The sequence below is a fragment of the Talpa europaea genome (assembly GCF_964194135.1).
Source record: "Talpa europaea genome assembly, chromosome: 10".
Taxonomy (NCBI): domain Eukaryota; kingdom Metazoa; phylum Chordata; class Mammalia; order Eulipotyphla; family Talpidae; genus Talpa; species Talpa europaea.
In genome coordinates, this window is record NC_140077.1 from 2109823 (window position 1) to 2125373 (window position 15551).

At 62.5% G+C, this 15551-nt stretch overlaps 1 protein-coding gene across 5 annotated transcripts in view; it reads right to left on the reverse strand.

Annotated features, from left to right (window-relative positions):
* Positions 1–833: 833 nt before the first annotated feature.
* Positions 834–15551, reverse strand: part of PTPRE (protein tyrosine phosphatase receptor type E) — a gene marked incomplete at both ends in the record, with an annotated part of 100939 nt that continues 86221 nt past the window's right edge. For 4 of the 5 annotated variants that reach the window (XM_084245762.1, XM_084245765.1, XM_084245764.1 and 1 more), the window contains 12 exons: positions 834–908; positions 2443–2578; positions 3106–3272; positions 4117–4242; positions 5792–5926; positions 6545–6621; positions 8672–8765; positions 9078–9227; positions 9488–9623; positions 11492–11655; positions 12176–12295; positions 15293–15390. In XM_084245762.1, coding sequence (XP_084101888.1) covers positions 834–908; positions 2443–2578; positions 3106–3272; positions 4117–4242; positions 5792–5926; positions 6545–6621; positions 8672–8765; positions 9078–9227; positions 9488–9623; positions 11492–11655; positions 12176–12295; positions 15293–15390 — 1478 coding nt within the window. The remainder of the gene's footprint in view (positions 909–2442; positions 2579–3105; positions 3273–4116; positions 4243–5791; positions 5927–6544; positions 6622–8671; positions 8766–9077; positions 9228–9487; positions 9624–11491; positions 11656–12175; positions 12296–15292; positions 15391–15551) is intronic. The other variant, XM_084245763.1, reaches the window with a different exon arrangement.

A 15551-nucleotide genomic window follows, 5' to 3' on the forward strand; every position in this document is an offset into this window, starting at 1 on the left:
GGCCTCGGACCCAGGCCGTGCCAGCCTTTTGCGGGGCAGGAGGTCTGGGCCAAGGCGCTGGGCAGAGCTGCGGCGAGCAGGGGCTCAGGGGCAGGACGGGCAGGGTGGAGGACACAGAAGGCCTGCTCCTCACAGCCAGCCAGCCAGACGGAGAGCAAGTGGCGCTAGGGGGCCACAGCTCTGAGGCTGGCTTTGCTGTCCCCAAGGCCACGGGCAACCTGACCACTGGCAGTTGCGACGCCCTGCCTGGCGGCCCCAGCGCCTCTCCACGTGGCCACCTGCTCTGTTGTGCTTCCACTGGGCTCAGGCCGTCAGACTCGGGCCTTTGAAGTGTAAGGATGAAGCGCATGGGGCTGAGGATGCGTCCAGCCTCTCTGCCTTGAAGCCCCCGAAGGGCTGGACTTCACCACACGCCGCTGGCCAGGGCTGTGAGTTGGTGTCAGGAAAGGGAGTTTCCAGCAATTTCTGATTCTCGCCTAATGAACGTGGTGTTTCGTATCCAGCCTGAGCACACTTGGCACTTTAAGAGCTATCGCGTGGAGAGGCGCTGAATGTGAGAAATTAAACGACTTGAATCTAATGAAACTTTAAGGTATTTACGATGTTAGCAGAAATAGATCATTTGTGGGATATTATGTGACCTTAATACATTATTCCAGTTTTTAAAAGGAGTCATTAAATTTAATAACTTTACAGTAGGTAGACTTTAAAGCATAACAAAATATATACAAAGAAATTAGGAAGGATATTAATGTGAACTATGAAATAAATTAACATGATTTTTACAAAATACACTGACCATTAAATTAAAAAATAGTTTAAGGCAGGAATTTTCATTTGAAATTAGCATAATCAGAAAATATATCAATAAAATCTTGTACCACTTTGTAGCAGAATTCATACTGTTCCTGCAAAAGAAAACCAAGAGGACATTAAAATTATATTAAAAACATTTGACTCATTAACTGAGGAGATGCATTCAAAAAGAAGACATAAACTATCTGTTACGTATTAAAATACCATACACGCTTGCACATGTCGGCACCTGCTATGTACTTTAGTTAGCAGGCACATAGAAATTTCCAAATAAAGATGTTTTTCTACATAGAAAATACCAGTATATTGTAGAACACTGAGAAAAGGCCTCTGGTTCTCATATTTCAATGAGAAAACAACTATATTCAAACTGAAAAAACACAGAGTGTTTAAGCTCAGATAGACGTCCTCATGTCACAAAAAGCAGTCTACAGAAGTTAACTAACCTAAAAATAGAGATTTAAGCCTAAATGTAATCTACGAAGATGACATTGTTTTATGCAAAATTCACTAGAGTTCAAAAGGACAAAGGCTTCCCTGTACAGACACCCAACTCCCGGACGCTGGCGGGTCATGTCACTCCTGGGCGCTCTCCGGGGTGGGGGCGCCCGTGTACGTTGCGGGGGGCAGTGACCCCACCAGCCACGGGCTCCACAAGAAGCAATGAAAGAGGCGGGAAGCACTTTGAGGGGCTTTTTAAAGAGGCCCCTGGGAGTCTCCGCAACCTGAGCACAAAGTGTCCCGGGGGCAGGGGGAGGACCCCGAGGTGCAGCCTGCGTCTCAGCTAGAAGCTGGTCCCGAGAGGGCGGAAAGGTTGCTGGGGAGCAAATAACAGATCCCCACTTCCAGCCACGGATGCATCCGCCTGGCCAGCCAGTCCTCAGGAGGAAGAGTGAATTTTGGGAGGGAAATTTAAACCTGACCACGCACACGTGCTGCCGCCGACCACCCAGGCCCGCTGGGCACGAGCCCCTGATGCGAGTCTGCAGCACCGACGCCGTCCGGGGCCTCCCCTGGACCACGAGGAGAGCGCGGCCTTCTCCTGGCACGGCACGTGCACCCAAGTCACGTCCTGCAGCCCGAACCAGCTTCTCAACTTGTAAATTTAACTTCCTTTTCTCAACTTGTAAATTTAACTCCCGAAGCCTGTGTCACCCCAACCTCATTCCCTGTCGGAACTGGAGTAGGTTTGATTTCTCTCCGACCTCTTCGCCAGTCAGCTTGCAAATGAGCTGAAGTCTCTTCTCAACCCCGCCGGGGGGTCTCGCTTTCGGGCGCTGTGGGCAGAGCCACTGCCTGGTCACAGCAGCGAGGGGGGCCACGGGGCGGGACGGGAGTGGCCGCTGCCCTGGAGCTGGGCAGGGGCACGTTCCTATGGACACCGGGTGCCGCAGAATTGTTCACACGGACACAGAAGCCGCTGTCGGGGGCTCTGCCCACCGGGTCTGGGGCGTCTTAGGGACAGACCCCAGGAGGTCTGCACAGCTTTGCTGTGAAAAGTTCCAGTTGACTCTTTCCCCTGCAAGTTTCACCTTCCGCCCTCCTCACACAGCGGAGCCCCCAATGCACACGCATCACACCCGAGACAGCAGTCCCGACCCGCGGGAGCACCGCTCAGCTCCTTACCAGGGTTTGCACCATGTGTGGCCTCTGAAGTCGTAAACTCTTCACAGCTTGGAACACGTCTAAGAGCCCCTCAGCTTTCACTCGTTCCAAAATGTTGCTGAGGGCGATGAACGTACCTGTCCGCCCTGCCCCGGCACTGCGGAGAGAACACGCTCGATGCAGCAGCCGGGCCCGCCGGGGAGCCCGCCCCGAGAGCACGGCGCCGAGAGCGCTTCTGTGCGGCTTGCAGAGGCCGGCAGGTGCCGAATTCCTAACACCCTGGCCTGGTTCCTGCTACCAGCTGGCTCGTGGGGCGCCAGGACCAGCTGGCGAACACGTTCCCTTCCTTCTGGGGGTGCTCAAGCGGGGTCCGGGAGCCAGCGTTGGTACCCCCGGGAACTTGTCAGAAGCGCAAACTCTCCCCCCAGGTTCAGGTTTGGGAGGGTGGTCCAGGCCCAGCCCCTGCCGCTGGGCTTGGTGCTTCCGGGAAGCATGACGTGGACTGGAAGGGGTGTTTAGACACAGGGTCTTTCTGTCGGGGGTGGTCAGACGGCAGCCCTTCCCGGGAACGAGGAGCCGGGCCTACACTCAAGACAGGCGCTGGCTTGAGGACTGATGCTCCCCAGGGAGCAGCCTAAGGAGGCGGCGGGGCTGCTCTGGGCCCCCCGGGGTGCCGCCGCGTACCTGCAGTGCACAGTGATGGGGTGGTTGCCCGTCTGCTGCTGCTGCTTCTGCACCGCGGCGATGAGGTCGATCATGCCTTTGCCCTCGGCCGGGATCCCGATTTCCGGCCAGCCGTGGAAGTGGAACTGGCGCACCAGCCGGCTCTGCTCCTCCTGGCGGGCCAGGGGCTGTGGCGGAACAGGGCGGTCAGTGCGCCTGGGCACACGCCCCTGCCCACCTGGGGCAGACCCGGGCCACCCCTCCCGGGGCCTTTGGTGCCTGACAGGTCCACCCGGCTGGCCTGAGGTCCGGATCAGGTGTTCTGAGGGCTGTGCTCCCCTGAGGAGGGAGCAGCCTTCCCGCTGAGTGCGGGTGGGGCAGGGTAGCCAGGGGACGCCCCCTGGGGCCCCACCAGGTTCCAACAGACCCCACCAGTCCCCAGTGGACCCCTTTATGGGACCCTGGTCAGCTTTTCTTAAGAAACGGGCTCAGTTCTTCTAAAAGGAGGCTGGAGATGTGCAGTTTTCCGAGTCTGGTGACCCTGGGCCATCCCGTTCCCGGGGGGGCGGGAGGAGAACCCTGCTCTTGGGCAGATGGGGTTACGCTGTGCTGACCATGCAGAACTCAGGACAACCACAGGTCCCCTCAACCACGGGACAACCACAGGCTCTGGGGTCCCCAGAGCTCCCACTCGGTGCTAGGGAGCACGATCCAGAACCCAGGGCATGGGTGATGGCGGGAGCCCTGGATGGGTAATGTCCTCCTGCCTGACATCCCTGGGTGGGGGCTGGGGACAGAGGTTGGCTCTGGGAGCTGGCCACCCTGCCCCCAGCCTCTCCCTCCAGCAGGGAGGCGGCCACACGGAGGTCCACTTTTGTGGAGCTCCCGCTGACCGTTCTGGACGTGGCCCCCCGGGAAGGCTGGAGGGGTGATGTCCGGGACAAGACAGGTGACGCGCCGAGCGAGGCCGCGGTGCCGCCTGGCCGCGGTGCCGCCTGGCCGCGGTGCCGAGCTCCTGGGCTGGCTCCATACCTGGCTGAAGGTGACCAGGAAGTCCCGGACGCTGATGGCCTCCGAGAGGGTGTCGCTCTTGATTTCGATGGTGATTTCGCCGTGAGTCACGGCGCCCTCTGCTGGCCAGTACTGGTAGCACTTATCCTTGGGGAGAAAATACAAACGTCAGCCTCTTGCGCTTCTAGCCCTTTCCACACGATGCAGAATTTCTCTCCAGTTACTAAACGTGTTTTTCCAATGCCTGTTGCAGAGGGGACAGAACGGATTCCGGAAACACACATAGTTCCCTGGAGCTGAGGTACATGACAGACAGGAAGAGGAGTCATCACAAAGAGGAGCTGGGAAAATTGATTTCATTATGGGAAACATGAACCTGGGTCCCTAACCTGTGTCCTGCCAGGGCTGACATGCCCCCGGCCCACCCTCGGGCACGGGCCGTGTGCTGTGGCCGACAGTCTTGAAGCTTAATAAAATAAAAATCATTTTAAAAGCATTTTTAAAAAGCAAGGAATGCGTCTTGCCAGGATGACTTTAATCAAAAAGACAAATAGTAACAAGCCGGGGGAAATCAGAACCGCCGTGCCCTGCTGGTGGGCATGTAAAACAGGGCAGCTGCTTTGGAAAGCCGCTGGCCAAGCCTCCGAACGTCAAGTGACGTGAGCTTGCACGGCAGCTGTGACGCGGCCGGAGGCCCCGCTCCTTGGCATCTGCCTGGAGCCATGGAGTCACACCCAAACACACGTGCTCGTGACATCATTCCTAATCTCCCCGAAGTGGGAACAGCCCAACTGCCCATCACCTGATGAACGATAAGCAAAACATGATGTATCATATAGTGGAATCTTGTCTATGTAAAGAATGAAGAACTGATTCACGCCAAGGCGTGGAGGGACCTGGGGACTCTGCCAAGTGAATGTCCTCATTGCCATAGACCACTTGTGATAGGACCCCGCGGACAGGAGTGTCCAGAGCAGGCACAGCCCCAGGGACTGAAAGTGTATTCGCAGTGGCAGGGGTGTGTGGGGGGAGGAACAAGGAGTGACTGCTAATGGGAATGGGGTTTCTTTTTTGGGGCGATGCAAATTTCCTGGATTAGGTAGCGATGATGTTGCGCAGCTCTGAATATGCTAAAACCACCGTAATGGGCCCTTGAGAAAGATGAATTATGTGAGTCTGTGTGAGCTCAACTAAAGCTGCAAGGAGTTGAGACGCAAACGCAGGCCTGCGGCCCCCTCTGGGGGAAGCTCCTGGAGAGATGGGCATTATTGAGGGGAGGCTGGTTTTCAGCTGGATGTGGGTTCACCAGCATTTACTACGTCACTAAATAAAGTGCAAAAGGCTGTGCTGGAGCCCTGGTGAAGGGGGAGATCTAACTCACGCAATTCCACCAGGACAATATGTGAATGAAACAGGCACATGTATCAGGGCCTTTGTCTGAAGGGGTCAGATTTGCGTCTGTAGACAATACAAAAATGGTGGGATTTCAAGACAGGTTAAGAACACAGGCCGGGGGCAGTTAGGGTTCACAACAGAAACCCCCAAGGAAATGAAATGAAGCCTTTTCCCGCCAGACTCTCCGGCAAGCAGCTGGCCTGCGGACAGTCGGCAGCAAGGTGTACACGGTGAGAAGCTGTGGCCACGTGGGCTGCACCGGGCCCCTGAGTGCCCAGCTGCTCTCGGAGGAGGCCCTGACCTGCTCTCTCTCCTGGACCTCCGTCAGCATCACGATCGTGTGGCACCTCCACTCCCAGACCATCCTCCAGAAGTCCTCCACCGTGTGCGCCAGCGGCCCCTGGGTGGCGATGAAGTAGTCCTTCTGTCGGTAGCCCTGCGGGGGGGAGCAGAGGATGAGATGCCGCCCGCACCCCAACCCTGACAGGACGGATATTAGGACTCTGGGAGGGCACAAGCCCCCCTGCAGGCACTCAGGGCACAGGAGAAGGCGCCCCACCTTAGTGCCAGGGCATCTGAGTGGAGGTTAGGGATGCCCACTTGCTGGTGTCCACCTGCCAAAGCACCGGGAGCTGCAACCCTGTTTCTGCTGCTTACAGCCAGCCAGCGGCAGGGCGGGCAGGCCTGGGCGTGCAGCTAGTGGGAGAGGCTTGAATCCGGCTCCTCTGCTAGGGCCCAAATGACCTCGGGCACAGCCTTCTCATCTGCGTGTTCCGACACCACCCCCTCCTCAGCCAGCCCAGACCGTGTGTCCTGGACGTCCGCGTGGGACGTGTTGCAGGGGCCAGGAAAGCATGCGGGAGCACCCATAGGTACCTGGCGCTACCGGAGGGGAGAAGCAAAGCGTACGTTAAGAGCAGAATGGGAACAGCTAACACTCCGCAGGCCTCTGCCCTGTTTCCGAAGCTCACTGTTACGTTTTAAGCACGTGATTCTGCTCGTGAAATGGGGGTCTCTGGTGGGGGTTCTGAGCGGGCGATGAGCTGGCACTCACGTCGATGAAGGACGCGTTGATGTAGTCCGTGTACTCCTGGCCCCGCTTCATGGACAGGATCACGCGGTTGAAGTCATCTGCAAGGCAGCGCGCCCCGCGTTAGCAGGACACCCCACCCTGCGCGCGACGCTCCCGGGGCTTCTGGCACAGAACACTTGCTAATAAAGTCGCTAAGTCAGTCAACTCTCCGAAGGTTCGCTTTGTCAGCTGGGGTAGAAAGTGGCCCAGGGGAGTTGTGCTTTGTTAGGAAAGCTCTGGAAACCCCCCAGTTACCCTTTCATTTCTCAGGACGGGAGCTGATGCATGAACAGACGCCACATTAAGGAGAGAAGGGGCGTGGCCAGCCGGGAGGGGGCTTTCCTGGGGTCTCCGGGGTTGGGGGCTGCGGGAGGTGCCACAGCCCTGCACACGGTCTACCCCGGAGCCTGAGGTGAGAGCAGCCCGCGGCTTCCTCAGGGGTCTGCGTCCGCCTCAAGGCTCTGTCCTCACCCTCCAGGCTCCCCTGCCCGAGACGCCATTTCCTGGCAGTTTCCTTGGCTCTGCCTCTTTCCTGGGGAGCAAGTGTACCCCTGCTTGCTGCTTGTGGGCATTTGTCTCCACTGCCCCCTACCCACACCCTACCTCACGCAGGACCTCAGGCAGGCCAGTGTCCAGACTCCACTCCCGCCCATTCCTTGCCAGCCCCACAGCCAGAGGCTTTGTCCTCTGGGCCCTCACAGCCCCAGGCTGCTCCACACGGCCCCAGGCTGCGCCACAAGGCCCCAGGCTGCTCCATGCGGCCCCAGGCTATATTCTACATGGCCCCAGGCTACTCCACATGGCCCCAGGCTGCTCCACGAGGCCCCAGGCTGCTCCACACGGCCCCAGGCTGCTCCACACGGCCCCAGGCTATATACTACAGGGCCCCAGGCTATGTACTACAGGGCCCCAGGCTATATACTACAGGGCCCCAGGCTATGTACTACAGGGCCCCAGGCTATATACTACAGGGCCCCAGGCTGCTTACACGGCCCCAAGCTACTTCACACAGCCCCAGGCTGCTCCACACAGCCCCAGGCTACTCCACACGGCCCCAGGCTGCTCCACACGGCCCCAGGCTATATACTACAGGGCCCCAGGCTGCTTACACGGCCCCAAGCTACTTCATACAGCCCCAGGCTGCTCCACACAGCCCCAGGCTACTCCACACGGCCCCAGGCTGCTCCACACGGCCCCAGGCTGCGCCACAAGGCCCCAGGCTGCTCCATGTGGCCCCAGGCTGCTCTGCATGGCCCCAGGCTATATTCCACACGGCCCCAGGCTACTCCATACGGCCCCAGGCTGCTCCATGTGGCCCCAGGCTGCTCCACGTGGCCCCAGGCTATATTCTACATGGCCCCAGGCTGCTCCACGTGGCCCTAGGCTATATTCTACATGGCCCCAGGCTGCTCCACATGGCCCCAGGCTGCTCTGCATGGCCCCAGGCTATATTCCACACGGCCCCAGGCTACTCCACACGGCCCCAGGCTGCTCCATGTGGCCCCAAGCTACTTCACACGGCCCCAGGCTGCTCCACACAGCCCCAGCCTACTCCACACGGCCCCAGGCTGCTCCACAAAGCCCTAGGCTATATTCTACACGGCTCCAGGCTGCTCCACACGGCCCCAGACTGCTTTAAACGGCCCCAGGTTGCTCACAGCCCCAGGCTACTCCACACTGCCCCAGTGGGTAGCACTGGCAGGCCCTGCTGCGTGGCCTGAGCCCTCTCTGTGTAAGCCCTGGAGGTGCAGTGGGGGCTGAAGGAGAGTTGGCTCAGGAGGCATAGCCATGCTTGAAGCAAATCTCTCTGCTTCCAGGAAGTTTTCCCTCTGCTACCTCTAAGCCCAGGTCCCTAGCAGTGCCACACAGGGCCAGCTGGCTCATGCCTTGCTCACAGGCCGGTCTCCCCTGCCCAGCAGCCTGATGCAGCCCCCTGAAGGCCCCAGTCTGGGCTAGGTAGTGCCCTGCTCTGATCCCTGCAGTACAGGGTGATGCTGGCCTGACCCTCCTGTGTCCTACCGGGTGGACCACACAGCCCCAGGCTGCCCCACGGCCCCAGGCTCCCCCTCACAGCCCCAGGCTGCTCCACACGGCCCTGGGTGTCCTTACAGGGAATGATCTGGATCACTCTGGCCTTCTTCATGTTTGCCGGCAGGTTGCCCGTCCTCATGTTCTCCTTCATGATCCGGACATTGGTCAGTTTCTGGGTTAAGGACAAAATCATGCAGTTGAGGCCCTGATACTCCTGAGCAAACCCTCAACCCTATAACCGAACGACTGTCAAGGGCACCTGACAAGAGCAAGCCTGGGTCCCAGTTCCAGCCCTCTCCTGAGCCCTCCCCCGAATCTTGGACAACAACGTCCGCAGGACACCCTGGTTTTTGTGGGCTGCTGCTGAGCTCTGGCCGCCCTCGGCTCTTCCTCCTCTGGGAAGCTTTGGGCCCTGGGGGCCGATCAAGAGGGACGCTCGCCTTGCAGGGACCCGTTTCCCTTCCCACTGAGGGGCAAGGCTCACCCTGAACTCCTCCTCCAGCCCGATCTTGTCGAAAGGGGTGGTGGGGCCCTGCAGGGTCTGCAGGTGCTTCTCCAGGGAGGACACGTCCAGCTCGGTGTCGCCGTAGAGGAAGTACTCCAGCAGGGCTTGGTAGATGAACGTGTACTGCATCTGGGAGACAGAGCGCAGGCCAGTCAGCGGGCCCAGGCCCCTCTCCTCCTCCTGTCCCGGCAGGGAGGCCTCGGGGCGAGCCGGGCCGGGGCTGGTAGACCACGTGTCCCGGTAACCGGGCAGCGGCCTTGCCAAGGGTGCTCCCCCTGCCGCAGGCCCTGGGGAGAGGCCACCGTGCCGGGAGCGGAGGGCTGCTCTGTCCAGCTCGCGCCGGCACGGCGGCTGGACTCGGGGGAGGGTGTTTGGGGGCTGTTACTCACGTCCGTCTGAACCATCTGTGGGCGCTGATTGCGGATTTTTGACACAAACTCAAAGACGTCCACCTTCTGCTCGGCGTGCATCATGTCTATCATGGCGTCGATCACTATGAAGGTGCCCGTCCGGCCCACGCCCGCGCTTCGGGACAAAGAGAGAGCCAGGCCTGAGTCACGTCCTCTGAAGTGAGGGATGGGGCCTCGGAACCGCCTGGGGCTGGAGGAAACGCCCCCTCCTGGGACTTGGCCTCCGCCCGGGAGCAATTCCACACGCCGCGGCCAGAGGGCGCCCCGACCTCGGGAAAGTGACCTGGAGCCTCTGCCAAGGGCCCCGCGGAAAGGCTCCCTGAGCTCTGGGGGCCGCGTGGGAGCCCGGCCGCCACTTTTCCTCCAGCGCCACCACCGTGCAATTGGGTGACGCAGAGTGTCACGCAGTAGCTTTTCTAAAGCCCCTGTTTAAGTCAGGGGTCCCGCGGGCAGAGGCCTGCTGGCCCGCACGCCAAGGTCCTCAAGGGGACGGGAGGCACCAGCTTGCGCTCTGGCGCCCCAGCCTCACCCCTGGGCTGGCTGAGGCCAGCTGGTCCTCGGGGTGTCTGCTGAGAGGACGCCGCCTCGATGCTGCCTTGATTCCACCCCGGGTTGGGTTTCCTTCCTCCCACGCACTCCCCGCTGTCCGCCTGGACGCTGACCCCCGCGTGGCCTGCCGTCCCCCTGGCTCTGCACCAGACAGGGTGTTCAACCCCAGCTCCCAGCACTCGGGCACACGCCGGGCTCAGCGAACGCCCCTTGAATGAACAACTCCCTAGCGGGTCTGGCTCCTCCACTGCCCAGTCCTAAAGCCGGCGGCAAACAGACCGCGGGAGAAGGCAGGGGCGCCCGGCGCTCGGCCACACACGACCTTGGCGAGGCCGCTTTGTGAAGAGCCGGGGCTGAGCTTCCCCGGGAGGGGCCGGGAGGGGGCGGGCCATGGGGTGCAGGGAGAGGGGCAGGCGTCCAGGAGGGTTTCACGTACATCACAGATCTGGAGAATCAGAACCAATCAGAACGGGGCTCCCCGCAGCACCCCGGCCCATGCGGAGCAGCTCCATCTCCTGCACTGCCACCATATTTCGGCAGTGGTTGGCCCTGCTGTCTTGGCCACGGGGGCCCTTCTCTGAGGGGTTCAGGGGAACCCCACCTGGGCTTTCCATCCAGGCTCTCCCCCGACAAAGTGGACACCACTTGGATTCACCCCTGGATATGCAGGGGTTACAGACGGGTGCCTCCCGAGGATCACGGCCCCGCCAGGGACCTCAGGACCCCACACAGAGCTGCAGGTACTCCTGCCACACAGGTGTTGGCAGAGGCGGCGCGGACCACCGGCTGCTACAAGTCTGAGCGCAGGACCCCACTGCTGGGGACGGAGCAGGCCTGGGCCACGCCCCCGTGCAGCTGCTGGGGGAGTCTCAGGGCCGAGTGACAGTGACTGCTCCTGGGCAGGTGGCACTTAGGTTCTCCAGGGGAGGGAGCTGGACCCAAGCGTGTTGCATGGTTGCTTCATACCCTGTCCCCAGGGGCAGAGCCAGGTTCCAGCCCTCTCCCCAGGACTCCAGGACTCCCTGCCTTGGCCCGTAAGGTAAAGCGGGGCAGAGAGGACATGGCAGGCATCTTTGCGGTGGCTGAGCATGCTCTGAGGGGCAGGGAGCTGAGCATCGGGACTTTCCTGGTGCTGTGCCCTCATCTCAGAGAACAGACCTGGGTGCAAGGCCTACCAGAGACTCTGCTCTGCAGCCAGAGGGGGGTTTAGACCCAGCCGCAGCGGGGCTGCAGGTGCCGTCACTACGGCTCACCCTGTCTGGTGTGGACACCCGAGGGTGTCCAGGTGTGCAAGGGCACACATTCTGGAGAAATGATTGTTTCAGGACCTGCTTCGACACATGTGTTCCTGGTGGGCAGGCGGGGGCTGGCAAGTCCCCCCCCCTGCACGGCCCGCACCTGTCAGGGCCTACCCCATGCCCGGCCTGGGCGTACCTGCAATGCACCACGATGGGCCCGGCATGCTCGGGGTTGAGTGTCTTCACTTTTTTCAGGAACTTCAGCATCCCGATGGGGGTGAAAGGCACCCCAAAGTCGGGCCAGCTGGTGAAGTGCAGCTGGGAGACCAGCCGTGGGGCTTTGCAGCCGTCGGGGAGCTGCTGGGGACACAGGAGACGTGAGGCAGGACGCGCCACCCCCAACCCCATGTTCTAAGGGCGCCAGCACCCAGCGTCACACGTGCATGGCCGTGCGTGCATGTGCAGGGAGGGCCAGCACTGGCAGGATGCCCCGCGTGCAGAGCCCAGCTTACCACCCCCTCTGAACCCCGCACCAGGGCCGCCCGGGGCAGCAGAGCAGGGTCCACGGGCCCCAGGACCAGGCCAGGACAGCCAGACGCAGTCCGGAGACCGCGGGGCAGCAGGTTTGGCCCTGTCAGCACCAACAGCACCTTCCAGCCCCCAAAGTGTCTCAGTTTAGGGAGAATGACGGCCTGCTCCCAGGACACCTGAGCCCTCAGGGCCGCCCAGAATTTGTTACCAGGCCCGGCCCTCGGCTCTGTGCCCGGCCCAGGGGCAGCTGGACAGCTCCGGGAGAGCGGGCCTGGTGTGCGCTGGCTCTCCCGCGGCCTGGTGCTCTTGGGGACTCCCTTGGCCGGAGGCCAGCGCTGGGGACACTTACCGACTGGACGCAGAACTTGCGGATGGTGTAGTCCACCAGAACCACGCAGTCCTCCACGCTCACCCGGATGCTCCCGTACGTCCAGCAGCCCTGGTCCGGCCAGTACTGGTAGCATTTCTCCTGTGAGGGCATTCAGGGGTGCTGGGTTGGTGGGGGCTCACCCTCGCTGCCTGCATCCCCACGGCCTATTGAGCCCAGGGCAGAGTCCCGGGCCCCGCGACAATGGGGCGGCCTCCTGCCGCGCCACCTGCAGCCTGGACATGGCCACCGGAGCCTGCTCTGACTTCAGCAGTGGCGATGGGTCTGCTGCCCTTCAGAGTTGGGGCCTTGGGCGGCCCCAAGTCAGCCTGGTGTCCCCTGACACTTCCTGCTGGATCTGGCAGGAGTGTCCCTGCTCGGCAACCAGAGACAGGTTAGCTCACTGGCCCAGCCAGGTGCTGAGGGGGGATGGGCCCTCTGGGCCGGATGCTGACCTGAGACCGGCAGGGGGCGGTGGCGTGGACCAGCTGCCCCCACGACCTCCCAGGCCGGGGCGGTGCTCCAGGCCCCACGCTGAGGAGGGTCCTCCGTGAGCGGGGGCTTGTGAACTCCGGGGGACCCTCCTCCCTCGCCCTGGGCTGACACTGAGGGTCAGCAGTCCTGCCAGCACCGGACAGCTCAGCCTGAACTCGGACCAGGAGCTGCGCGGCCACAGGGTCCAGCTGGGGGAAGGTCTTATGAGCAAAGGCGGCCTGCAGGTTACGGAGCGGCGTCCTGAGTGACGCCCACACCCTCAGGACAGACGCCCCATCCCGGCCCTGGCGCCTCCTGAAGTTGCCCCTCCGTAGGCCCTGCTTTGGGCCAGTCTCTGCCCCCTAGAGACGCTGTGACACCCCGAGAGTCTCGCCTTGAGAGGCTTTCCCAAGGCCGCTGGGGCTGGTTCTGACCCCCTGCCCCGCTCACGTGGGGGCTGTGGGACACCCCCGCCTCTCGGGGTAGAGGGCAGAGGCGGTGCCCGTGTTTCACAACGCAGCCAGGATGCTGCAGGCGCGCCCACAGCGGCGAAGAAAAGGGAACCTCCTGAGAAATGAGCCCATCGGCACAGGGACAGGCAGGGCAGGAGCAGGCAGCGCCAGTCACAGACATGGAAGGGCCGGCAGGGCGCGGAGGGAGAGCAGCGAGGACGGGCCCGCGGCACGCTCGGGGCGGGGGCTGTCCTACCCCTGCTTCCGTCCCGGCCTCACGCTTCACGTCGTTCACAAGACCCAGAAAGGCTGGTCCCAGGGGACCCAACGCTCCCGGAGAGGCCTCAGCCCCCCGTCCCCGGGCAGTGGGTGGGGGGCTGAGCGGCCTGGCTTCTGCTCAGCCCTGGGGGCCTCCGCTGCACCCCTCCAGCACAGAAAGGGGTAGGCGTCCCCCCAAGGCCCCCGCTAGTCCTGTCTGTTTCCAGAGACCCGAGCACAGCTGGGAGGCCCTGTCCCAGCTCCTCCAAATACAAAACCACCCTCGCAAAGGGAGAGCCGCCCCCTGGGCCAACGAGCTGATGACACAGGCAGCGCCGGCCCGAGCAAGAGGCCGCTTTCGGCGCAGGAGGACGGGTAACACCCACGTGCCAACCACAAAACAAAGGCGGGAGCAGAGGCATCGAGAAGAAAATCTGAAACAACGGCGCCCCGGGGAACACATCCGAGCGAACGGGCACGCGGGCGCCGGGGAAGCAGCGGTGGTGGCGGAACGCAGGCCCCACGGAGCCTCGGCCGGAAAGGGCGGGGGCGGCTTTTCCTGCGCCTCCTCGTGGAGTGACTCAGTGCCCGCGCCACGGGGCTGGAGCCCCTCGCCCGCCCGCCCGCCGAGGGCCCAGGCTCGGGCGGGGCCGCCGGCGGGTCCCCACGGGGAGATGACGCGTCAGCGGGGAGACCGCCAGGGCCAGGCCGCGTGGCAGGACAGAGGCTGCCGCCCCGGCCCGCGCCTGCCTGCGCCACCGTTGCCCTGACCCTCAGGTTAGCAGCCAGAGTGACCCCGGGCGACGGCGCCTCCAGCAGCCCAAGTCCCACACGGGGGCAGGCCCTGGGCGTGAGCGTGGACCACGGAAGCCCCGCAGAGCACCGGGCGGTGGAGGCCGGGAAGGAGGCCCGGCCCCCGAGCCCGCTCCCTCTAGCCCGACTCTTCCTTCATCGGGGGTCGTGAACTTCCAGACACGCGTGTCTGCTCGCCGCCGAGCGCCCTGTGGTGCCCCCAACTGGGCACGGACACCAGCGGTTCCCTGAGGTGCCGCCAGTCTCCCCTGGTGCCCACACGCCACCTGCCCGCCTCCTCCCTCCAGCTGGGTTTGGTGGAATCCCCGCCGGCACCACCGGCATCCCTGGAGCAGCCCCTGCCCCCGGCCTGGACTGTGGTCTGGGGGCGGCTCCCACCTCTGGGACCCCTCCTTCATGGCTCTGTTCTGGTCTATTCTGCGGGGGGGGGGGTGGCCTGTGTCCCCGCAGCTGACAGTGAGGGCCCCGAAGGCGCTGGTGATGCTGTGAGCCGGCCCGAGCCCCGTCCCGAGCCCCCGCACAAGGCAGGCCTGGGCCGGGCACTGGGGCGCCTCCCGGCCAGCACCTCCGGGCCCTATTGTCCGGGGCCTGCCCTGCAGTGGACTTGGGCTGCCTGGGGCTCACCCACGCACCCCTCCTGGCACCCCATCCCGCAGTGGCGCTTCCCTTTTCCTCTGTACAGGAGCCCGCGCGCGCCCACGCCACGGCACACACGGCAGCCCGCGCATGCTCCGGGGGTCAACACGCCTCAGTCTACCTTGTTTGTCAAATGTGTTGAAAACCAGGAAATCCTTTTGGCAGGATCTGAGGCCCGGCGTGTTCATCCCCACACTCTAACCCCCTAAATCCTGAACCCGCTGCCCCCCCCACCACGGCGGGCCGGCGCCACGGGGGACCGCAGCCAGAGTCCCTGCGGGCGGGTCTGGACTGCGAGGGGCCTGGGGGAGTCAGCGGGGAGTTTTTCTTTCTTCTGCAAAGAAAGCGGGGAGTTTTCTTTCTTCTTTTCTTTTCTGAGCAGGAACAGGAAGTGGTAACCCCTGCGCCCCCCACCCCCACCCCCGCCTGCCCGCAGACCCGGGAAAGGCCTCGAGTCAGCCGCTACCTCTTTCCTCTCCTTCAGGTTGGTTAGCATGACGATGGTCGCCGACTTCTGCTCCCAGACCATCCTCCAGAAGTCGTTGACGGTTTCCTGCTTGGGGCCTGCATGTGGGGGAGACACAGGGGGCACCCCCGTGGGTCCCGGCCCGTCCCCAAGATCCAGCCGGTCACCAGCCCCTCCTCCTCCTAGTAGGCCCGGGGAGAGCTGCCCACTTCTCTGAAACACACAGGAAATGGATTGATGCCTCATTTCCTTAGAGAAT